At 35.6% G+C, this 25,432-nt stretch overlaps 1 protein-coding gene across 1 annotated transcript in view; it reads left to right on the top strand.

The window, feature by feature from the left end:
• Thsd7b (thrombospondin type 1 domain containing 7B) overlaps nucleotides 1-22,026 on the top strand; it is a 715,164-nt gene extending 693,138 nt beyond the window's left edge. Inside the window, 7 exon segments of the mRNA XM_047545870.1 lie at nucleotides 1,503-1,662; nucleotides 3,085-3,258; nucleotides 3,361-3,456; nucleotides 5,739-5,821; nucleotides 8,051-8,243; nucleotides 12,638-12,725; nucleotides 20,893-22,026. Of these exon segments, the coding sequence (XP_047401826.1) occupies nucleotides 1,503-1,662; nucleotides 3,085-3,258; nucleotides 3,361-3,456; nucleotides 5,739-5,821; nucleotides 8,051-8,243; nucleotides 12,638-12,725; nucleotides 20,893-20,974 (876 nt within the window). The 3' untranslated portion in view covers nucleotides 20,975-22,026.
• Nucleotides 22,027-25,432: the final 3,406 nt, after the last annotated feature.

The following is a 25,432-nucleotide window of genomic DNA, read 5'->3' on the forward strand; positions in this document are numbered from 1 at the left end:
GGTGCTGAGATGGCCCATCATTTTGTAGATCACCTGTTCCATGCCTTGCAAAACTACCTTGATTGCTTTAGCTTACCAGATCATCCTTTTTCATTCCTACCACAACATTCCTAAGATCTATGTGGTGCAGTTTCTATAGGAAGGATGGGATAATAAACCCAGTTTTGCAGCATAGAATTGCTGTCACCTAATAATCATTTGTAGCCTACAGCTTGTTTGTACAACAAAGCTGCAACAGCTGAAAACTTGCAGGTCTGAGCTTCTAGTAGATGTCTGTCTCTCTCTGTCTCTGTCTCTGTCTCTCTCTCTCACACACACACAGCAGCAGCAATAGTTACAAAGGCTCCAATTCTCCACCAACTTCTGGACTTAGTGGAACCTGGTTAATACAACTTGGAAGCATGTGGGAGTTAATATTAGAATGATCAATGAGAAGAGAGTCAAGGAGTTGCTGGCATTTAAATGCCTCTTCCTTCTTGCCTCCCCTCCCCATTCTTTGTGGGTAGTTCTAGAACATGGTGATATCACATGACCTGTCTTGAAGATGTTTGAGTAGCCAAGACTTATCTGTGCTGATTTATGAAGTTGAGGCCAATGTGGGAACTCAATAGCTTGAATTTGCCTCCCTTCCTTTCCTCCTTCCGTTCTCTGTGACCCTCACTCTTTCCAACCTGGGATTGCATAAAAACTTTGCCTTGGGCTCTGTTTTCCAGAATGTCTACATGAAAATAGAGCTATCAACTGAAGTTATCCAAACATCCAATAGACATTTTTTGAAGTATGAGCAACTGACTAAAACTGAGATGAAGATAGTTGTCTCATGAGTGTCTGCCAGAAATTTTATAATAGGGAACCTTTCATCAAGCAGATGATTGGGCCAGATAACCACTAAAAGCTTTTCAATTCTATGCTTCTGTTTCTATGAGAAACCATACAAAATTTTTCTAATTGCCCAGAATATCTGAGTGAGATTGGTATGAAATACCCTCAAAGACTATCATTGGACACAGAAGGCATACTGGAAAAATAACTTTTCATGGCAATAGAGAAAAACAGTATTTACTGGAAACCCAACCTAATCCATATGAGAAAGCACTGAATTCTCTACAAAGGAAAAACAAGAAAAATGGAAGAGAAATTGTAGCCTGTGGCTGTACATGTTCTCTTGGGAGGTAATTATGGATTAGGCCATTTTATCACATACACCTAGACAAATTACGTATTGTTTTTCTTGTTTAGTCAATTCTGGCTGAGTTCCAAAATGAATGGTCATATTCTGAGTACATAAATTCTGTGGCCATAAATTTGTATTTCTACTTCAGTTTCTTTATCAGCTCCAGAAATATTGCTCAGTGAGGCTTTATTGTCAACAATTGAGAGAACTCCAAAGAGGAGACTGCTGAAATGTGCAACTAAGGTTTTCTTAGGCACAGGTGGCAGGAACCTAAACTTTGAGATGTTAATTATTTGGGTAATTCTGAGAATATCCTTTCTTCTCCCAGGGTGGAGACTGTGGGGAAGGAATTCAGGTGCGCAGCCTTTCCTGTGTGGTCCACAATGGTTCAATCTCTCATCTGCCTATCCACATAGAGGATGCACTGTGTGGAGAAATGCCCTTTCAAGACAGCATCCTGAAGCAGCCATGCTCTGTGCCTTGCCCAGGTATGTGATTCTAGCGATTAGGGGGACATTCATGGTGATATTATTTATTTTTTCTATTTCCTTTTTTTTTTTTCGGAGAAGACTTATTTTATCAAAATTGAATTTTTACATTAATTTATTTTGAACTATGGCTACCAATTTGAAATAGACTACTGCTTTGAAAATGTGAAGTGAGGACTGGGGAGATAGCTCAGTCGGTAGAGGCTTGCCTTGCTAGCACAAGGGCCTGGGTTTGATCCCCAGTACTGCAAAAAAAAAAAAAAAAAAAAAAAAAAATGTGAAGTAAGCAAATGGGGAAGGAAAAAAAAAAGAAAATTGAATTTGAAAACCTAAGGATCCTCTTTCTGTCTCTTCACTGTTGCTTTACCTAGCATGTATAGTCTAACCTTCTGAGCAGTGGTTTCTTCATTCAGATAATGAATTTGGCCCACAGCTATAGCACATTGGCCAGCACTCAAAGAATATGGACTTAATACATGAATGGATCAGTCTTGGGTGATGACAGGCCAGGAATCAGTAAGGTTATGAATTTGTGAAAGCACTTGATAAACTTTCAAGTAAATGTGAAGGTTATCATTAGTTACATAAACTGTATGAGTTTTTTGGGTTTTTTTGTTTTGTTTTTGTGGTGCTGGGGATTGAACCCAGGGCCTGTGCTTGCGAGGCAAGCACGCTACCAACTGAGCTGCATCCCCAGCCCAAAGCGTATGAGTTTTTTAATGTTAGCACACAACTTAGCTTGTATAGAATAACTTTAAGATGTTTTAACATATTCTTTTTTTTTTTTTTTTTTTTTGTGGTACTGAGACTCAAACCCAGGGTATAATGCTTGCTAGGCAATCACTGTACCACTGAGCTACATCCCCACTCCCAATATGTTCTTTTAATATACTGTGTGTGCACACAGGTACATGTATATGTAATATGTGTAAACATAGATATGTATGAATTTTTTATTCATATGCAAATGTGTTTATATTTAATTACATATATGTTTAGAGTGTTTAATTAAATATTCTTTAGGCCAGCAGATATTTCATTCTGGTGACCTACTTATTCTTTTATATGGTTTCTATGAGCATCCATTTTACAATGTTATACTGATCTTTGAATACTGAGTTACTATAATCTTTACATCTCCCTTTTAAAATTTTTATTATCACTAGCAGACACATATTATGGATACTATGATTTGAAACAAAGTAATTACACTCTAGCTTTTGGCCCCCTCTTTATAAATTATTTCATCATTCTTACTATTTTCTAATTAGAAAGTTGGTCCAGTAGAATGCACAGTACCTAGGACCTGCCTACATCTCTGCACTTCCACCATAGATCTCTGTATGTGTCCTGTCCAGACAAGTGTTCTACAGTGTCAGTTCTCATGCTGTTTCTCTCACCCTACACTACCTTTCTGTTCAGGAGACTGCCACTTAACTGCATGGTCAGAATGGAGCGCGTGTGAATTAATCTGCATAGATGGAAGAAGCTTCGAGACTACAGGCCGCCAATCTAGGTCAAGGACATTTATAATTCAGTCTTTTGAGAACCAAGACAGTTGTCCCCAACAGGTTCTAGAAACACGGCCTTGTACAGGTACCAAGAGCACTTTTCAGTTCTTTGTCCTTGATTGAACGTAGCTTCTTCTATTTTTAAGTGAGATCTAATAGAACTTCTGTTGTCACTGTTCACTTGCAGGAGGCAAATGTTATCACTATATATGGAAAGCAAGTCTTTGGAACAATAATGAACGAACTGTGTGGTGCCAACGTTCAGATGGCATGAATGTCACAGGTATGCATGTAGACATTTCACAAAAGTCTTTGAGTATGGAGTTTATGAGAAGAATTGCCTTACAAATTATAAACAAAGAACGACTGGGCAGGTTGCTTACATGGTCTTTTTGGCAAATTTTCATTAGACCTTGACATCTTAAAAAGCAAACAACTATATTTGAAGACCCATAAAATGTCATATAAGCTCCAGAAATAAACTGAAACACAATAAAATGTCCTTAAATTTTATTACCTTAGAGAAAACCCCAAAATGATACATGCTAGTTTAAAACAATGATCTCTAAAATTTTAAATCATGTACCTTCTCAGTTAAAAGGTTTTGAGTACATATGTCAAAATATCAGCCCACATTGTTTTGCTGTTATATTATAAAATATACTCAAAAATTGATATTAAAAGAGTTGAAAAATATTTAAAAATTAAATGTGTGTTAAATGATACAAAAATTTTTCTTACTGTAACAGATGCTCATATTTATGTACTGAAAACTTAGTTTTGAACATTTTGCTGATTGTGATTATTATTTAGTGCCTAAAAATAGAGTGAAGAAAAGGTTCCTCATTCCTAACAGTGATACAATTTGATTGAACAGATGGTCTCCTCAATAATTTTAAAGATTTTTTTTGATGCCTTCTTGTCAGGGCAAATGAAGTTGACATTGATTTTCCTTAGTACAGCCACTGACAAACAGCTTATTCAAAGGTGAGAGAGGCTTCTATAGAAATAGAAGGGATGTCAGCTCCTCCCTTTTCTTGTTTACATGTCCTTGCATTATTGATGTTCCTTTTAATCCATAGTTTATCCATACAATAATTTATTGTAAGCTACCTTTTCATTTTGTAAGTTGTTGTTAAAACTCAATATACTGTAAGTCTGCCTTGCCAGGAGCACAGAAGCACCTCCTGTTCTGCGTAGTGCTGAGAGCTTGCATAATGATGAGGGTCAGAGTCTCAAGTTCTCCGCATGGTGGTCCTTCTGCACAGCATGCAGTCATCTGATGAATGAGCTCAGATCGCCAGTATCATCTGCAAAATATCACTAGAGCTTAATTTCATTCTTAAAATTTCTAAACATGTGCTATAATTTATGTAATTTCTGATATTTTTCTTCCCAGTTTCCAGGAGGTTGTGCCCTGGGGTAACCTGCTTTGGAGATGACTGGTTTAAAGAGTCGAAACCCCTTCCCCAAAGATAATGGCAACAACATGACTAGTTGGTTATTGCCACTAATATCCAAATGATCAGTTTCACACCCAGATGCTAATTCTCTATTGTACAGGATTTCTTTTCAGTGTGGTTTATTTGTTTTATTTTTGAAGTAATGGTGATAATTTAGCTGCTTCATTTCCAGGAGAAATGTAGGTCTGAGTATTCCCTACACTGCATTGAGTTCAAAACCTTTTGCTAGCTACAAAATCATAAAATGTAATTGGTTGAAAATTATAGTAATGCAAAGACTAGAACCTATAAATGCAACCAGTACTATATAAATATAGTTGAAACACTGCCCTTGAATAATAAATCAACTTTTTAGTCTATCTTTAGGCTTTTCCCCATGTCTGTTTTACTGCTTTGAATCCAAGAAGGCAAGATCAGTATTTAGACTATTTTCAGGTTACAAAGACATACATTATCCCACTCATTTACTCTAAAGTATTTACCGAGCACCTACCTACAAGTCCTGTGTCAGATGTCCCCTGCCCCCCACCACAAGAGTTTATGCATTTGTTCCTAAAAATGTGTGTGGTACTCTATACATGACTGTTTATTCTGGTTGGTACATGTATAAAAATGTTTCCAAAGATTTTGCTACTGTGGTCCCATTAATTCAGTATTAGCATTCTTTTAGCATTTGATTATTGGAATCAGCCTAGTCCCTAGCTGAGTTACAGGAGTTGGAGGAACACAGAATCTTCAAATAGATGGGTGTTCTGCTACTGAACTTAAATTGCCATTTCATCAATTATTTTTGCTGATCTGGTACCCATAGACTTTGCCCTCAAATGTGGCCACATGATAGAATCACATTGCCAATAAACATGGAAAAAACTCCACCATAAAACATTGTCTTTTGGCAGAGCCCCCATCTGAAACAACACATCCTGGTGTAATCACTGAGATGGGGCTGGACCACATTGTTGCTATGTAGATTTAAAACAAGAATGATAATATCATTACAAGGTGACCATTGCCAGAGGGCAAAAAATACCGCAAAATGTAAAAAAAAAATGCCTGTGGATCGTATAGATATCTGTAAATGAATCTGGGATCTCTTTTGCAGGAGGGTGCTCCCCTCAGGCACGCCCTGCTGCTATTCGGCAGTGTATTCCAGCCTGCAGAAAACCTTTCTCCTACTGCACACAGGTAAGTCACGTGCTGGAGTCCTCCACAGGTATTTTAATTGTCGTGTTACACATACGCATTTAGATGCGCTTCTGTCTGCTACAGTCCAGGCAGCAGTTCCACGTGCCCATGATACCATCTAGAGGCACTAGCAGGACTAACCACAGATATGAGAAATTCTGTATAGTGCCATGTATTAAGGAAAGTGGTCTTTTCCCTATAGATCTGTTTATAATCAAATCTACCTTTCAGATATCTAATTTATATTAGTCCTATCTACTAAAAAGCCTTCGTGGTCAATTTATGTCTTCTATTCTTAGCCTTTCATACATCTATTTTGAAAGATGTAAATGTTGTTCAGGTTGATAAAATTATTTTGTAAAATTTATTACAATATGATGATGATAGTGTGAGTGAATTTTTAGTTCAATTTAAATAAGTTAAATGTTACTATGGTTGAAAAATGTGTGTGTTTGTTTTCTAAGCAGAACTCTTACATCCCTTCTCCTCCCATAACTCCTATCTACAGTTGCTTAGGAATTAATTCACAATGTGTAATGTATTCAAATCAATGTCATTCATACGTGCAGTGCATAAATAATTTTTAAAAGTTAAATTACATTTCTTAAATAAACAGTTTTTTTCCTATAGTGTACTTATTTAAAAACAATTTGATTAAAAATAATTCAAGTACTCAATCCTATTTTATAGTTCTTCTCTTTTAAGATGGTTTAATTCTCTCTTTTTTTTTTAAGTTACGTCAATTCTTTACCATAGAAAAGACAATGAGCAAGCTTGCTGAGGGTAATAGAGGGAGAAATGGGGGAGAAAATCAGTAACAACTTCATTTGGGCTAATGATGTTTGCAAAATAGAAGTTGTAGCTTTCTGCCAACTCCCTGGATTCCCTTTCTAATAAAAACATAAATTACTCTTTTTCCTTGAACCCTTGACACAGGTGACTGATTGGTTACAACTTTTCTCTCAGAAATGCACCTTGAAAAGATTGCTTTAATAACTGAGAATATCCACATTTTCTTAATCAGGTCCTTCCATTGAACACCATGTGGTAACTTCAATTAAAACCAGCTTAAAATCCCATGATTATTGTCATTACTATATGACTACAACCTGTATTGAATGATGGGCAGTTAATTATAACATTTGCTTTTCTAACCTTTTCCCTTTTTTAAAAAGATCAAAGTGCCTTATTTAGTTATAATATTTATTGCTCTGCCAAATCACTTCGTTAGTCAACAATTAATGACCTAAATAAAGCTGACTGACTAATGAGGATTGGCATTATCTAGAAGAGGCTAGGGGTCTGTTCATAAAATGCCAGATAAATAGTTTTGATAAGGAGCCATAATAGCAAAGTTATAGTAGAAATTTATACTCTTATGTGTTTTTTCTTTTATTCTGTTTCCTGTTTGCTAGCAGAAGAGAAATTATTTTCAGATTCATGTCCAAGGACAGATGGGAATCCATGTCTATCATACCTCATCATAACTTCTCACAGACATTCATTATATGTGAAAATGACCATGAATTTCACAGACAAATATAAAAGACACATCGTCATAGTACTGTGGAATATGATGTAGTGTGACACGCAGGTTACCAAATTAAAGAGTCATTGACATAGATATGACATTTTTTTCTTGGACATGTGCCTTTGGTAAATTCTCTTCTTCCACTTGGACTGTGCTCCTATGAACAGTTAGGGACTAGGAATAGTTGGGACTAGTTAGTGAGCAGCAATAGAAGGTAATAGATGCATTTGGCAGCTGGGGTAATGACAAGACTTCAGAAAGCACCTAATGTGAAGAAAGTCGATATGTAATCCCTTTTGCTTTGCTTTTTAGAAAGGTGAGGTTGGAAACAGTGGGCATATATCTGAAACTATTGGGGGACAGTCAAATGTAATTTGATTAAATGTCATAAACATCTCTAAAAAAGAGGAAAAGGCATACTTAATACAATACATTCACAAAGAACTGTGATTTCATATTTGGTAGGTGTCAGAATTATAGACCCATTAGAAAAACCTGACAACTTATTTAATGTTAACTTTGAAATTCAGAAAAATGAATTATATATTTGATTTTTATCTCATTGGTAAGATGGTTGCTGAAGACCCTAAATTATTATGACACATTGTGCAAAAATTAAGTGATTTCAGCATTCAAATTGTTCTTAATTCACTTGCACAACTCTCTGTGTAACCATAAAAATATTTTTTATGCTATAGGGTGGAGTCTGTGGTTGTGAGAAGGGCTATACAGAGATAATGAGATCAAATGGCTTCCTGGATTACTGCATGAAAGTACCAGGCTCAGAGGATAAAAAAGCAGATGTGAAAAACCTTTCTGGGAAAAATAGACCTGTAAATTCAAAAATACATGATATTTTTAAAGGATGGTCTCTTCAGCTACTTGATCCAGGTATGTCTCAGTTATAAACAAGAAATGGAAATTTCCTTGTGGGGGGTTCCTATTTTGATCTGTGGTTCATTATGAAAAGAGTGGAGGGAAGGAAGAAGAGAGAGGAAGTCACAATATGGTTCAGCTTAAGATTTCTAAAATTTGGAGTGTTATATGATTTAAGTCCTCTTTAAATGTGAAATATTTTCAAGGATGATTATTAGTCTGTCAATCATAGTCTAAGAAACAGCAAGTTAGGTCACAAAATGGTATCCTTTTAATTGTAAATTATCTCTGTTTTTATAACTGTATTTGTATACATAATTGAAATTCAAGGAAAAAAATGGAATGGAATCTCAGAAGCTTATAGGAAATGTTCAGAGATGTCTTATTTGAGAAACACAGGTGAAATGGTAAGAGCACCAAAAGAAGGGGCACCAATTTTAAAGGCAAACAGACCTTACTAGCAAATGGCTTAAACTCATCAGTTTTATGATTAGGTATAATCCCTTAACCTCAAGGTCTCAACTTCTCATCTATAAAATCATTCTAGTGGCAACTGCCCTGCAAGATTTTCCTGGGTATTGCAGAATGTCAGGCCTGTTGGGCTCAGAAATTAGTGCTTACTAAGAATGGGAAAGAAAATGTATTGCTTGCTATGTGCTCTGTGGTTCTGTGCTAGCTGGCTTTGTTGCAGGAATCATTACATTCTTCCAGTCTAAAAAGATGTCATCCTCATCTGAGAGATGAGGAAACTGCAAACTAATTTTATCAGCATCATACCACAAGTGACAGAAAGATTTGAAGAAGGCGAGTCATTAAGGACTTTATATTCCACTGTGTAAAGTAGGAAGAAGAAAAGAGCAAGAGTCTCTGTGCCTCTCACACATACCCTTCTAGGAAGCAGAGTGCTGGTAATGACTAAGCCGCTTGTGGTAACTGGTGGAGCATGGGAGGAAAGAGATAGACGAAGCTCAGGCAGATATACCCTGGGGACTTTCTTTACAACCTGAAGATTTGACCATGCCAAGGAGGCTTGATGAGATGTTTAAATGAAGCAAAATCCAGAGCTTGGGTACAAAGGACTCTGGATTTAACTGGAGAAATAAGAATCACACACCTCAACCAACTTTTAAGGAAGAGTACAGTATCTTTTTGAACTTTTGATTCCCCTACATGTCTTAGAATGTCAAAGATATTTAAAAATATCTCATTAGTTTTATGACTAAAGTAGAAGTAGCTTTAAGTTTGAGGGAAAATGATGTAAAATACAGACAGATTCACCAGTTGCTTGTAGATCTTATTTCAGAAAAAGAATTAGGGTAAGGTCCTATTCAAATCCGTAAGTGAGGTCCTTAATCTTCAGTCATGGACAGACTCTCAAGGGCTAACTAAAGTATCAACAGTACAATGTTGTGTAGATAGATATACATACAAACATATGTATATGCACACACATATGTAGTATATGTGTATTCATATCAATATACATATAAATATATGTTTGCTGAGAATATAAATTGGAACAACCTCTCAAGAAGGAAGACTTCCCTAATCTATTTAACTATCATATGCTTTGATCTAAAGGTTTTGTTCTAGGATTTCATTCTGCAGAAATACAGATATATACTAAAGGAAGTATGTTAAATGATATTCATTACATTAGTTCTTGTTACAGTAAATGAGTAGGAAAACACTCATAAATGCAATAATATAAAAACAAAAAATATGGTATAACTGTGCAGTGGTATCTCAAAGGGGTACTAAAATAAGGTAGACCTGGTTTTAAGAACTAACTTGGAAATATATACAACCTGTATTGTTTAGTGAAAGAAAAATTACAAATCAAAAGGAATGATATGCATCATTTGTTGTTTTCAAAGAAAGTTATGAATTTGTGTGTGTATTCAGATGCTTGCATATGCAAACCCAAACTGAAAAGACTCACAGACTAGCAGTGAGTAACTGAGAGAGAATGATGAAAAGACAATTTTTTACTACATATTTTTAACTGTTTTAATAGTATAATAGAATCATTATCCTATTCATTTTGAATCATAAAAATGCTTATTAAATTATTTTTAAAGTAACAGGCTTTAAAGGTCTTGTACCACTATATGTATCTACATTGGGGATTTAAAAGTACTGGATCATCCCAATACAGCAACTCTGAAATTTTATAGGCAAAGAAATATAAAGAACATTCTTGCCCAGGGAAGACATTTTATTTATTCATTTATTTGTTTATTGTTGCCAATGTAAAATCTGAAAATAGAGCATTTCATAATTTGTGTTTCAAAGAGATTAGAATCAAAACTTTGTTAAAAGTTTTATGACCATAGAAAAGTATTCTTATTACTGGGGTTGGGGATATAGCTCAGTTGGTAGAGTGCTTGCCTTGCAAGCACAAGGCCGTGGGTTCAATCCCCAGCACTGTTTAAAAAAAAAAAAAAAAGTCTCCTTACTACAGCGAAAGCCCACTGAGACTTGAAAGTGTCCAGTAAGAAAAAATTATAATATGTTGTTGTAATATAATTGAAAGTGATTGTGGTTGTTTTAGTTGGCTTTTTTGTCTCTGTGACCAAAAGACTTGACAAGAACAATGTAGAGGAGGAAAAGTTTATGTGGCTCACAGTTTCAGAGGTTCAGTCCATGGTCTGACTCCATAGTTCTGGGCCTGAGTTGAGGCAGAACATCATGGTAGAAGGGTGTGATGGAGAAAAGCAGACAAGACATGGCAGCAGGAAGCTGAGAGTACTCTGCCTACCAAGGACAAAACATAAATAAATCCCAGAGGCAAGCCCTCAGTGACCTACTTCCTCTAGCCACACCTTCCTGCCTAGTGTTACACACAGTTAATCCATCAGCGGGTTAATCTACTGAGTAAGTTACAACTAATACAAGCTAATCATTTCATGTTCTTGCATTTTTTGTTACATGTGAGTTTTGGGGGAACACCTCATATCTAAACCATAACAGTGATTTTATTAAAAACAAATATGTTTACAGTAGGTTTTGATTGTTTTTTATCCCTAGAAACATTTACACTAAGATACTGGTATATGTAGTTTGGACCTACAGGTAATTATATCCATGTAGTATCCATGTAGTAATCACTGGGTGTGTTTCTTTTATAAAGGAAGGCCATTCCTTTGGAATGCTAATGGTTAACCTTTGTCAGTTCAATTTTAAATTTAGTTAGCTATATACTTACATAAAATAGGGAATAACATATTAGATACCCAAAAACAATTTGTTTCTATCATGTATTGGAAAACTGTATGTACAACCAAACTATTTCTTACATAGAAAATGTCACAAAACAGACAAGAATATTTGGTCTACATTACTTAACTCTAGAGTGTGTGTATATATATGTGTGTGTGTGTGTGTGTGTGTGTGTGTATTTATATATATATGTGTATGTATATATATATATATATATATATATATATATATATATACAAAGACCTAAATAATGTGTTCTTTTATGCACATGATTATAATTTTATAGTAATTTGGTGACTTGTTTAAATTGTTTTGTTATGTAGTTTTTATTCACATAACTTCATTCAGAAATAAGAGTTGCTAAAAATGGTCAGACTAGTTTCCTTTGCATGCAGGATTAAGAGACATACAGGATTGTCTTTTGATTATAATTTTTTTATGTTGTCAAAATGTTTTGCAATATTTTATATGATATCCATAAGACTATAAGCACCTTCAAATAAATTCAAAATTGTCTGCCAATTGATTTGATTGGATGAAGTAATACTTGTTAAGTATTTGCTTTACATTGCGAAAATATTTGACAATATCATAGCTTACATTTCTACCTGGTTTTGTTTTTGTTATTATTGTTGTTTACCCTTGATATCTGTCACCTATGGGTATTTCCACCTATGCTTATAACTATGCAGATCTCTCAATTTAGGTGGAAGATAAAACATTCAGCAAAACAAATGTTTTAGTGCCATGCAGTTACAACCTAATGTTTTTGAGGGTTAATTTGACAGAGATCCAACAGATCAATGCAAATTGTTTGTATATATAAAAGTCCATGAAAAGCAGTACAATGTAGTGCAATTTAGAGCTTGTCTGTTCCCGAAGATATTTTCTAGTAGAGATCCCATATTCCTATGATGTTCAAAAGAGAACATCGTCATTTCCTATCAACTCACAGAGAATGCCAGGATGTTGCTAATTTATGTGGTTGAGTGCTCAGTTGACTTAAGGTGCTGGTGTTCATTTCAAATCTTGAACTGATGATAATCAGTTTAGGGTTGTTAGACATTATGTTACTTTCTCTCTTGCTCTCTCTCTCTCTCTCTCTCTCTCTCTCTCTCTCTCTTTCTGTCTCAAATGCTATAGATATGTGTATGCTAAGCTTGTTATGTTATCTCTATCTTAAACAGATGGCCGAGTAAAAATTTGGGTTTATGGCGTTTCAGGTGGCGGTTTTCTTATCATGATTTTCCTAGTATTTACTTCCTACCTTGTTTGGTAAGTACTAAATAGTAAAGTGTGTACTCTATTTTAAAATATGTGGCATGTTAAACTAAGAGAAAACATATTTCAAAGTCACTGGCATTATGACAAGATCCTTGAGACCATAGTCTCCAGTAGTGGAGTGATCGAATAGTTGAAATAGGAGTTGTTATTGTTGCTGCTCCCACTAGAAATAGCTTTCTTTTATTTGGTGTTTGAATAATACCAGGTGTACAGGAGAAATCATTAATTAGAGCTTTTCTATTTAATACTTTGATTTAAAACAGTAAGTTTCAGCCTTGATGCACACTGGTTCAGAGATTCTAATTCAATTAATTTTGGGTGTGGTCAGGTCATTTGGGTGTATAAAAGCTGCCCAGATGAACTAATCTGCTCCTAAAGCAGTGAAAACACTACTTAATTCTAGTTTTTAAATTTGTTTTTAACTTGGCCTATTTTGACCAGTTTAAGTTAAACTAACCAGTTGGTTTAAGCTACCTCTTGGTGCATTTTAAATAGTAGAGCAAGTATTTATCAACAATGACAGGTTATGAGAGAAAATTTAATTGTCAATTTCAGGAACCCCCATTCTTTGACTAGTTCTTAATATAAATGATAAATAATTATTATTCTCAGAGAATGATAATTAGTTTACTGTATAGAATATATTTTAGTTGATGTGTAGACCTCTTGAAACCATATAAAAGTAAATACTTTTGAACACTTTTAAGTATGTTAAGAATATTTTATTAGCTTACAAAGCAAAATTTCCAAGAATTTTTTCATAAGATCAAAGTGTTATTTCATATTTTTCTACAAATTAAGATATTTATATTCATCATCAGTCTCATAGACTACTTCCTCGAAAATTTTCATCTAAATCTTAATTCAAATCTCGCCTTTGTATATTTAGGCTCAAATGCTGTTTCCAAGGCTACAGAGGTTTTTAAATCTTTGCTCTTGGTCAGTGAAAGTTGGCAAAGAAAATAAGATGACTTTAATTCTTTCTGCCACCTATCGTGATAAAAATTGATTCCCTAGAAATTGGATTTCCAGCCAGCTAACATTTCCAGAATGTTGTAGTGAAAAGTCATGAATGTCTTCCAGTAGTCATTCACCCTATAATCAAATGATTTCACCAATTTGGATGTTTCAATTGATAAGTTTGGCAAGTGCTACCTAGATCCAATCCTAATGATCAAATGTGAATTTGAAAACTTTGTATTAGGTTTAGAATGATCAGAAACTTTCACCATCAGGAAAGTTTCGGAAAACAGGAAAAGACTAAATTGCAATAAAAGGCATGGAGGTACAGCATACAGGAAACAGCTCTTAAAGTAACTAACTGGTCACTAAGGCACAAGATAATCAGGTAGTCTATTGGTCTGTATAGGGAGCAAATTATATTCCATGCATGTGTGATTTGGTCCCAATGAACCCCACTATTATATATAGCTATAATGTACCAATAAAATTTTTAAAAGATCCTCAAAAAGCCAATTTAAAAAAAATGTTGAATAAATCCTATTAATAACCACATCCCCAAATCCCAATTCTATTGTGGTTATTAAAAGCTAGAATTTATCCAAGGGTTTTTCTTTTTATATCTAAGAAAAATAAACATGTGGTTACACATAAATTTTGCCATTTTTGCTTTTTCCATTCCCTCTAACTTAAAAATGTGTTAACCTCAATCCATTTCATTAGTAACAAATATTTAGTAAGGCCCTTTGGCTCTGGGGATTAATTAGTTACATCACTGAATTCTGGTAACATAGTTTCCCAGAGAATTTTTGAAATATAAAATATCAGTGGAATTTTCCCTTTATTTTTCAGTGACCAAATAATACACATATTTATGCACATTATTTCTCATATCTATCTTTTCCTCTCCAATGCCTGTCCCTAATAATTTCCCTTCTGGGAGTCACATAATAGCCACATATTTGCCTATAGTCAGAAGTCCTCCTAAGACTTTGCTCCAGGTGGTCATCCCTCTCCTACTGACACAGCAGTGGTTTCTAATTCCAGTGGTAGCAAAATCAAAGTCATGTTCTGTATTTCTAACCAGTCAACTGAAGTCTTTCACAACTAGAACCCAAACAACTCTTTAATTTCATTTTCTATTGACTCCCTGTATTCTGGAAAATCTAGTATGTTGTGTGGGTCCAGATAGGTTTGTCTTCATTTTCTCATTGACGAAAATAAAAAGTCAGAAAGGAAAATATTACATCAAATTAGTAAATTTCAATTTAGAGTAAAATAGTATATTTCCTACTATAATATTCAATGTGCTTAATTATATAGTCCCATCAGTAATCCTATATTATATTTTAATACTTTATTTTAAAATACTGTCTTTAATTTTATATTCACAAGTTTTATTCCACATTCACATCTCTTTCACATCAGCTATTCTGTCATTGCTTCAGACTTCTTATTCACAAATTTAGTTTCTCATTTAACACATTCATTTCCACTCAAATGGTGTGTGATACAGCACTTCTTTCTTTCTGTTTGTGCTGCTGTCTTGAATATTTTATCCTAATGCTCAAGCACTTATTCACCTATTTTAAGAGTCATGGTCATTTTTATTTGTTTTATGTTTGTTATGTTCATTTTTTAAAAGAAACTTATTTCGTATAATATGATTAAAAGATTTTATGACAGTTGAATATAAGACCTTGTTTTGGACAGCTTTTTCATTGCCCTGACTGAAAGACCTGACAAGAAAAATTAGAGGAAGAAAAGTTTATTTTGGGGTTCATAGTTTCAGAGGTCTCAGTCCAGGATGACCACCTGGAGCAAAGTCTTAGGAGGACTTCTGACTTTAGGCAAATATGTGGCTATTATGTGACTCCCAGAAGGGAAATTATTAGGGACAGGCATTGGGGAGGAAAAGATAGATATGAGAAATAATGTGCATAAATATGTGTATTATTTGGTCACTGAAAAATAAAGGGAAAATTCCACCTTATTCCTTGGGGCTCCAGCTGAGGCAGAAGATCATTGCAAAAGAGTGTGATGGAGAGAAGCAGCTCACATGATGATCAGAAAGCAGAGAGAGAGACTCCACGCATCAGATACAAAATATGTACCCACAGGCATGCCTGCAATGATCCACCTCCTCCAGCCACTCTCCTCCTGCCTTCAGTTACCACTCAGTAAATCCCTATTGGGGAATTAATTCACTGATTCAGTTAAAGCTCTCACAACCCAATCATTTCACCTCTGAATGTTCTTGCATTCACACATGAGTTTTGGGATACTTCTCATCCAAACCATAACAGATCTCTTTCTTAGGAGTAATTTTTTAAGTGGAATAACTTAATATTAGGACATTGAGGGAGCTATTCTTCCAATTTCCCAGGAAGGCTATAGCTTCCATGGGTTACTCTAGAATGAACCTTTCATCATCAGCTGTTGGCATTCAACCAGTTCCTCCAGTCAAACTCAATTATCAACCTTCTCCTGTGAAACATTCTGGAAAAACTTATCCATGTCTCCTCCCCTGTGGTATTTACTTTATGCTGACATTGTAGTTATTTGTATAAACCTCTTCCAACTCTACCAAACCCCAAGAACTTTGGGGGGGGGGGCTATTATTACTATGTTTAATTGATTTTCTTAAAGCAGACATTTGAAAATTATCTATTGAACACATGAATAAATGAATAGATGGGTAGATTAGTGAAAACTAATTTATTACCCAAGGTTTTTAGAAAAATGTCAAGAAAAAAATATAATATTTATATGTCAAGCATAAAGCACATTATACATATTGCCTTATCTAGTTCTCATGATGATCTAATGAGATGTTGCTATTATCATCCCCATTTTGGAGAAGGAGTAATTGATCCTCATTGAAATTAATAACATTTCTTCAATCGCTAGCATGGTAGGATTAACTATAGGTTTGCCTAACCCCAGAGCAGACGCCACTTCTGCTGTTCTTTCTGTCTCCATAGTTTTTTTCCCTTGAGTCATCCCGAAAACTTCAGATTCAATGTCATGTGTACAGCTGTCACCTCGCTACAGATTCCTGATTTCACTGGTGAAATAAGCTATAGACCTGGAAGCACATGCCATTTACTGCTACATATGAGCTGCCTAAAGAAAGCCAAATAGATGTTTTCACAGCACCTAATCCTATTAAATAGCTTGCGGGAGAGTTCCAGGATGACAGTTTTGGAGATTTTATATTTTCCACCAAAATAAAGGGCTTAGAACAAGAGAACAGCTATAATATGGCAGGTCTTAGGTGTATACTTTAGATGAAAGCAATTTATAATAAAACTTAGAAATACCTTTGAGAAAATATAGAAAAACAGTCTTCTTCAGGACTCCTTCTTTTTAATATACAGCCTTTGAACATCTACCATTAGCATTGGGAGTTCTAGAAATATCACTGATGCCCCAGTTTGCCCCGGCAATAAATATCAGTGAGACAATTTAGTGGGGATGACCACTGGGTAAGCTTGAAGTTAATCGGTGAGGATACAGAACCTGGAAGTTACTTCAGATATGGTGTCCATTCTTCCCTGCCCAGCCTGATTCAGTAACAGACTCTCAAAATTCTCATTCTTTCCAAATTTAAAAGTGGTGGCACTTCCAGAAGTTCATCTTTCATGAATAACTGCCAAAACAAGAGTTTGCTGCTATCATCCAACTGGTTAGTCTCTACTGGCCTAGTGATGAGCCCTTGCGGTCTGAATTCAAGGGTGCTAAGTGCAACAGCTAACCTGACAGTTCACAATGAGCTTACTTTTCTGACAGCATGTGTTTTTATCCTTTGCTAAAATGCAAATGGCCCTGGAAGAGCTCACTTTAAACTGTATTAGTCAATGATCTTTTACAGCCAGGATAGGAAAATGGTCTTATCCTTTGTGCTAACTCTAACAGCAGTGGTGGTTGTCAGGAGTACTCTGTTAGGAAGAGTGATGAGCTGCACCTTGACTCAACAGGAGGGAAGACTGTGATGGATTGGAGGTGTCCACTAGGCACAAATGACTGGAGGTGGTGGTGGTGGCCTATGTGCCAGGCATTTGTGGGCCCTGATTTAGTGTGGTCACACCTTTCCTGATACCAGAGTTGAGGAGGAAAAACAAATTCAAAAATTGTCTGTAAGGGTGGGGAAAAAAAGAGATTCCAGTAAGGAAAAAGGAAAGGACCTTTCAGGCTCCAAAGCCTCCTAGTAGCTGATTTTGCCCCTCAGCTCCTCTTCTTAGGAGGTTGTTTAACTGGCCAGGAGGTTTTGGAAAGCTGCAGATGACCAAAAACTGCAACCATATTCAGAGGTTCAGAGATTCAATTTGAGAGGATGTTGATTTCTTTTAAACTCCATTAAAGTTCTCAGATCTTACATATTCTAAGTTGAGATTTTTAGTATCTGTCAATGGAGAGATTATACAGTATAGAAAGGTCTATAATAAATAAAGTCCTAAAAACACCCATCCCAGCATACTCTGTGGCCCATGAAGTATCAGGCCCTCTCTTCTGTCCAGAGACAGATATGATATTCATAAATCCACACAGGGAAACAGGCATAAAAACATCTGTGTATATTTTCAACAGAATTTTCCAGGCTCAGTTCATGGAGGCTGGTCAAGTTAACCTGTCTCCTAGGCAATATTATTATCTCTATACACAGATCTAGCCTTCTCTATTATTCCACCTCAGTCCCTATTCTCAATCTCCCATTTCCCATGACTCAATCTGTCATTTCTCTTTGTGCAGTAACCTTTAGCAAATGCCAGTGAAGGGTGGGGTTACCAAAAACTCTTAGAGAGCACCTACGTTTCTTCCCCCTATCTTCTTCTCTTTGTCCAACTCCCTCTTACCTCATACCTCTACACACAAAGAAATAGCACAGGAAAGGTGGGAGGAGAAGATACTTCTTATCACTTCAGTTTAAATTCTTTGTACTCATTTTACCATTATGGAAACACACACCACCACCAGGGGCAATACACCAGCAGTCACTTCCAAATTGTGCCAACTGCAACTTCATGTGTGACTTCTTTGTTCCTTTAAATGCTGTGAATGAGCATGATTAGGATGCTGTATGAAGCTGGGTTTATTATCCATGCTAGAGCCTGGGCTGCTATATAATTAGAGCCACTGGAACATGCTTATAGATTAAAATTAAATTGGATGTTATTCAGGTAATTATGCAAGACCCCTTGAAAGCTGGAAAGGGCCTAGAAAGCAGGATATGGGAAGCTGAGACTCCCTCTCCAGGGGAGTCTATCAGACAGCTGCCTCTCCTCAGCCTCGCTGACAGGGAGCCATTCACCCACCACCTATGCCCAGCACTCAGCATGGCCTCAGGGAACAGCCATCACATGTTAGGTACTGGGGTGAGCGGCATTCAGGGTCTGTGACTCCTCTCAGTGGTTTTCAAAAATTCCTTTTTATCTCCTTTGCTTCTGTGATTTGTTTCAAACATCAATCTGAAGACATAATTTTACTCCTTAAATTAGAACGTGAGCATTTTAAACTAGGATTCTCCCTATTATTATTTTATCAACCTTTTCTATTGTGGTAAAATTCACATAACATAAATCTCACCATTTTAACCATTAACTGAAAGAAACTAGACACAAAAGGCCACATATGATAGGATTTCATTGACATGAGATATTCAGATCGGACAAATCCATGATTAGTGGTTGCCAGGGAACACGGGGACATGGAAATGGGGAGAGACTGCTGACTGAAAACAGAATCGCCTTTTGGGGTGATGAAAATGTTCTGGTGCTAGGTAGTGGTAACAGAGGACAACATTGTGACTGTGCTAATGTCATCAAATGCCACACATTAAAATGTTTAGTTTTAATTTAAATTCATTCTGTATATAAGGATTAATATATGTTCAGATAAACCCCTCATTTCTAACAAGTGCCAAATGAATGACACATACAGAGTGTTGTGACCTGGTCTCTGTGTTAGATTTCCATAAAATCTGGGCTCTGCTGCTCACTTGGTGATCTGTGGGAAGGTAAAGAATCACTCTAGTCCTTCTTTGTAAAGTAACATTAATCTTAATGCCTCCTTCTTAGGGTCGTTCTGGGGTTTATAGAGAGAACTGCTCAGCACAGAACTTGGCACTTATTATGCATCCAATAAATAAGAGATGCTAATATACATAGCATGAATATCTGGAGACCAGAAAAGAGATGGCTCCCTGGGCTGAGAACGGCCCAGGAGAGAGGCATTCTCTGAAGGCATGGCAAAGCAAAGGCACTGGGTAGGGGGAGGGGGCGGTGATAGTGGGGCAGGGGAGTGCATGGTAGAATTTCACCTACAAATATTTATAAATAGAAATTTATGCACACTAAGAAACAAGAAGTAAAATGCAGAGTACATCCCTGCATGAATTGGGAAAGTTACTCAATTTTAGCTTTTCTCTTTATGAGAAGGAAAAGTAGCCCTTTCTGACCTGGCAAAATCATAGACTACAGATAAAGCATAGACCAGGTGACAGGGGCTTTGCCTGGAAAAGAACTGGTGAAATTTTCCTGACAGATTATGGTGACGTGGCAGCTGAATGTCAGGTTTTAGGCCAGAGCAGAAACATATTTGCTTAAAAAACAAGATCAGAGTAAGGTACAAGAACCTGGCTGCTCCAGCTGCTTACAATGTTAAACATCTGTGCTGTGGAGGTCATAGTGGCTTAGGAATTAGTCAGCAGCAGATGTCCATGTTCTGTGTATAAATAAAAAAGGAAAATACCTTTCTAACAAGTTCCTTGATTCCTTAAACCATTTTTAAGTTTTTGGAAAAAAAACGATGCCTTCTTTCTTAAAAAGGGTTAAAATATATAATACAGTAACATACCACATGATAGTGTTTCTGATAATGATAGGTTGCATAAATGACTATGGTCCCATAAAACTCTATTGCCTAGTGATGTTGGAGAATGAGGTTGTTACTGGTTTAGTTTGTATAAGTACACACTATGATTTTCACACAATGACAAAATCACCTAACAACAATTTCTCAGAATGTATCCCTGTTGATAAGTGATAACATGACTGCATTTAAAAAAGAAACCCACACATCCAGAGAAATGAATCTTTTGTCACTTTAATACTTTAATTTCTCTACTTCAAAATTGTCATTGGCAGATGAAACAGAGCTCTGTGAACTTTATCTAAGGAATTTTTTTTTCCCTTTGCAGCAAGAAGCCAAAACCACATCAAAGCACACCTCCCCATCAGAAGCCTCTGACCTTAGCCTACGATGGAGACTTAGACATGTAACCTGAAAAAGAAATCCAAATGTAGACATCAACTGCCTTAACTGCTTTCACTTTTGTAGCTCTCAGACTTCTCAGTTTTTTGAGGAATCTCATGATGTGATATATTGGGCAGAATACAAGTATTGCAAATATAATATTGCCTCAACTTCATTTGGACATGGAGTCAAGGATTATTAGGTCTGCCATTTTGTTTTCAAGTTGTTTGTGGGTGTGAGTGTTTTATCTTTTTGGTTTTTCCCAAGGGACCCCAAAACCCTTCTCTTCCTGTTTGGCTATGAAAGGAAGAAAACATGATGGAATTCCCACAGACTTGAGTAAACTTGATCTTCAGCAGCATAATGACAATCCAGAGGAAGTCCAATAAAGGCATTTACTGTAAATGATGAATCTGACATTGCATTGCTATGCACTATATTAGTGCAAAGTCTTTATTCTTCCCATACTTCAACATGAGTTTTCTAGAGTTTACATTGGTTCAAAGACTTTCAAATTGGATTGCCTATTTTCATGAACACAGAGAGAATGGGTTACCATTTCAAAAATTCTCTGAGTTTTTACCTTTAAATATTGTATTTTGTTTTGTAGTCAGGGGATGATGGCACTTCGTGGGTTGCATCTGTTGATAATAGAGTGTGTGTAATTGCTGGGCTAGGTGAAAGCTAGGTGGTTTCTGAATGAAATGTGTACTGAATGTTAGGGTGTATAAATGAAAATAGGTGGCTATGTTGGAGAATGAGGTAGATTATTTGATTACTAAAACTGTATTTTAACAAAAACTTAGCTGTGTAGATATAGCATTAACCATACACAGTTGTAATTTAGTTTAATGATGACAAACTCTGCTTTTGTAATTTCAATTTTCTTATCTGAATATTTATAAATTCTTTTCTTGAATTTAATTATCTGACCTCATTTAATATACATTGAACACCAATCCTGTTTGTAGCAAGTCTTGCTTTTATAAGGTTTCAATAATACCTAAAACAACACATTAAAAAGCTGAAACCATTTTATGAAGATAATTGTTTGTAATCCTAGGTGTTGAAAGTAAGAAGGTGCCATCTTGTGGTATTGACTTGTATTTATAACAAATAAAGTGCTCAAGAGACTGCAGTGTTGGCTGTTTTACATTTATTCATTTCCAAAGTACCTTTGCTTTGACAAAAACAGTTTAATACCAGTTTTCCTGTGTTGCTGTTGTTTGGGGCTGCAGATGAAATCACTGACCAAGAAGCCAATCTTACCCCAGATTCTCAACACTCTCAGGTGTACTATGAAGCAGTCAGTCACAGAGACACAGAGAGGCTTTTAAGGAATATTTATGGCCCAGATGATGTTAGAACAAACCACTGTAATAATGCAAATACTGATATGTAAATGACTGAGAGGGCTAAGAAAATGGGAATCCAAGAAATATGATGCGGTAAGGAGGATAGAGGATGTTTTCATTTGCACTGTGGCTTTTTGTCAACCATTTATCAGCTAAGTGAACCCTTAGAAGAACTGATTATATCCAATGGCACCATGTTTTTGAAGAGAAAAAGTGAATGCAAAGGGAATACCTTATTTAAATCATGTGATTAAGGAAGCAAGAGTTGGGCTTTTATCTGTTTGCTCTAGGTAAAGCTTCAATCGTCTTCAGAGTGGTTCAAGAAAGTCTGATGCATACATCAAGCCCTGACTGTGCCCTTTACTACCTGTGTGACCCTGGAAAAGGCCTATAAATTATCCACACCTCAGTTGTTTGATGCAAAAATTGAATATAATAAAATTTTCCTTTCAAGGTAAACATTAATGATAAATGTAAAATACTTCTTATTCACCATCTAAAATTAGCATTTTATAGCACATTCAGAATTGAGACCCTTAGGTCATTCAATATTTTCATTTGTTACAGATTCAGCTCTTATCCATATATATTGAATTTGTGTTAAATATTACATTTTTAGCATTCATGATTGAGTAAAATTGTTTCTCCAATAGTACACAGTTATTCTAAATATTCTTAGTGCAGTTACCCACATTTTTCAAATATCATAATTAATATGTATTCTATTCATTTAAACAAAACATATTTGTAAAATATCATAGACAGGCACAGTGCTCAGAGGTACACTGTTGAATCAATGAAATATGACTTCTGACTGTCATTTTACTTGCAAATTATGCCACAAATATCCAAAGGTTTAGGACCTTCATCTCTCTATAGGCAAAGTCAAGTAAAAATTATAAGTGAAAAAAAAATTCCTTAAGGTAATATATTTTCTGAAATTATATGCATGAATTAACATGCATGTTTTCTTTTTTTTTTTTTTTTTAAAGTTTTTCAGTAGAGTTTATTTAGGTGTAGATCTTGAGGATCAAATTTGATCAACTTTAGATCAGTTATCAATGCAAACTGGTTACTTTTCTCATTTTACTCCAGTTAAAAAATTAATCAAAGAGCTCTTAACTGCTATTTCAGAGGGTTAATAAAGTTTTCACTTTTGTTAATATTGTACATGCTAACATTCTGAACTGTGTCTATAAACAGAAATCCACTCAATAAGGGTGATTTTCTGGGAATGAAGGGTTAGCTGTTTTTGTTTGCAATATAAACACAGTGTTTGTTAACATTAGTTGGCATAGTTTCTGGAAACAGCAAATTTTGCAAGCAAGAAATATGTCTAGGGTGTGAGGGTTCTTATAGGGGATTTTGAAGATTATATGAAAAAGTAAAATTTAGAGCAAAAATTTGCCTTGCAACAATATATTTACATTAGCGAATGTGGGAAATATCTGGGTCAGGCTAATTAGACAACAAACAATATAATATACTTAGCAAAAAATATAAATAATATATTGATGTTCTTTTAGAAAATAACTTTCCAGTTCATTCCTTTTATCATTCCTAAAGATGAAGTTTTCTAGGCTTTCTTGTCTTCACAAGGAATTATATTTAAATATTTACTTATTTGTAAACATGTTTTGCAATACTAAGTTTTGAGATCACATGCAGCATTTCCTACAGAGTAGCTGTAACAATAGTAATAATAATAAAAACAACTACATCCCTAAGTTGAAAGCAACCTACTTACTCCTGTCTAACAATTACCTTGGCTAATTCTATTAAGTCTCATTTCCTCAGTAGAAAAAAATATTTCAAAGAGGATTAATAACTAACTTTTGCATGTGTATCTATAAATTGATGCCCACTGAAAGCCCAACTAAATTGTAAATTCTGTAACAGGAGAGGCTTAGTCTTGCTAGAGAGAAAAGCTATTTCTTTGTTTTTTAATAATAGTTTTGAGTTCCTATTTATGATTTCTTTTTTTTTTTTTTTTTTTTTTTTACGTTTACATAGGGTAATGATTTTTATTATATTTTTCCCCTCCCCCCCACCCCTCCCACCCCTCCCACCCCTCCCACCCCTCTTTTGCCTCTACACAGTCCTTCTTTCCTTCATTCTTACTGCTCTCCTTAGTCTAACCCTAAACCTAACCCTAAACCTAATGCTAGCCCGTCCCACCCCCCATTATATGTCCTCATCCGCTTATCAGCGAGATCATTCGTCCTTTAGATTTTTGAGATTGGCTTATCTCACTTAGCATGATATTCTCCAATTTCGACCATTTGCCTACAAATGCCATAATTTTATCATTCTTCATTGCAGAGTAATATTCCATTGTATAAATATGCCACAGTTTCTTTATCCATTCATCAACTGAGGGGCATCTAGGTTGGTTCCACAATCTGGCTATGGTGAATTGAGCAGCAATGAACATTGATGTGGCTGTATCTCTGTAGTATGCTGATTTTAAGTCCTTTGGGTATAGGCCAAGGAGTGGGATAGCTGGGTCAAATGGTGTTTCCATTCCAAGCTTTCTGAGGAATCTCCACACTGCTTTCCAGAGTGGTTGCACTAATTTGCAACCCCACCAGCAATGTATGAGTGTTCCTTTTTCACCACATCCTCGCCAACACCTATTGTTGCTTGTATTCTTGATAATCGCCATTCTAATTGGGGTGAGATGAAATCTTAGGGTAGTTTTGATTTGCATTTCCCTTATTACTAGGGATGTTGAACATTTTTTCATATATCTGGTGATTACTTGTACATCTTCTTCTGTGAAGTGTCTGTTCATTTCCTTAGCCCATTTGTTGATTGGATTATTTGTATTCTTCGTGTAGAGTTTTTTGAGTTCTTTATAGATTCTGGAAATTAGCGCTCTATCTGAGGTATGGTTGGCAAAGATATTCTCCCACTCTGTAGGCTCTCTCTTCACATTTCTGATAGTTTCCTTTGCTGAGAGAAAGCTTTTTAGTTTGAATCTATCCCAGTTGTTGATTCTTGCTTTTATTTCTTGTGCTATGGGAGTCCTGTTAAGGAAATCTGATCCTGAGCCAACAAGTTGAAGATTTGGACCTACTTTTTCTTCTATAAGATGCAGGGTCTCTGGTCTGATTCCGAGGTCCTTGA

The sequence above is a fragment of the Sciurus carolinensis genome, chromosome 3 (assembly GCF_902686445.1).
Source record: "Sciurus carolinensis chromosome 3, mSciCar1.2, whole genome shotgun sequence".
Classification (NCBI taxonomy): Eukaryota; Metazoa; Chordata; class Mammalia; order Rodentia; family Sciuridae; genus Sciurus; species Sciurus carolinensis.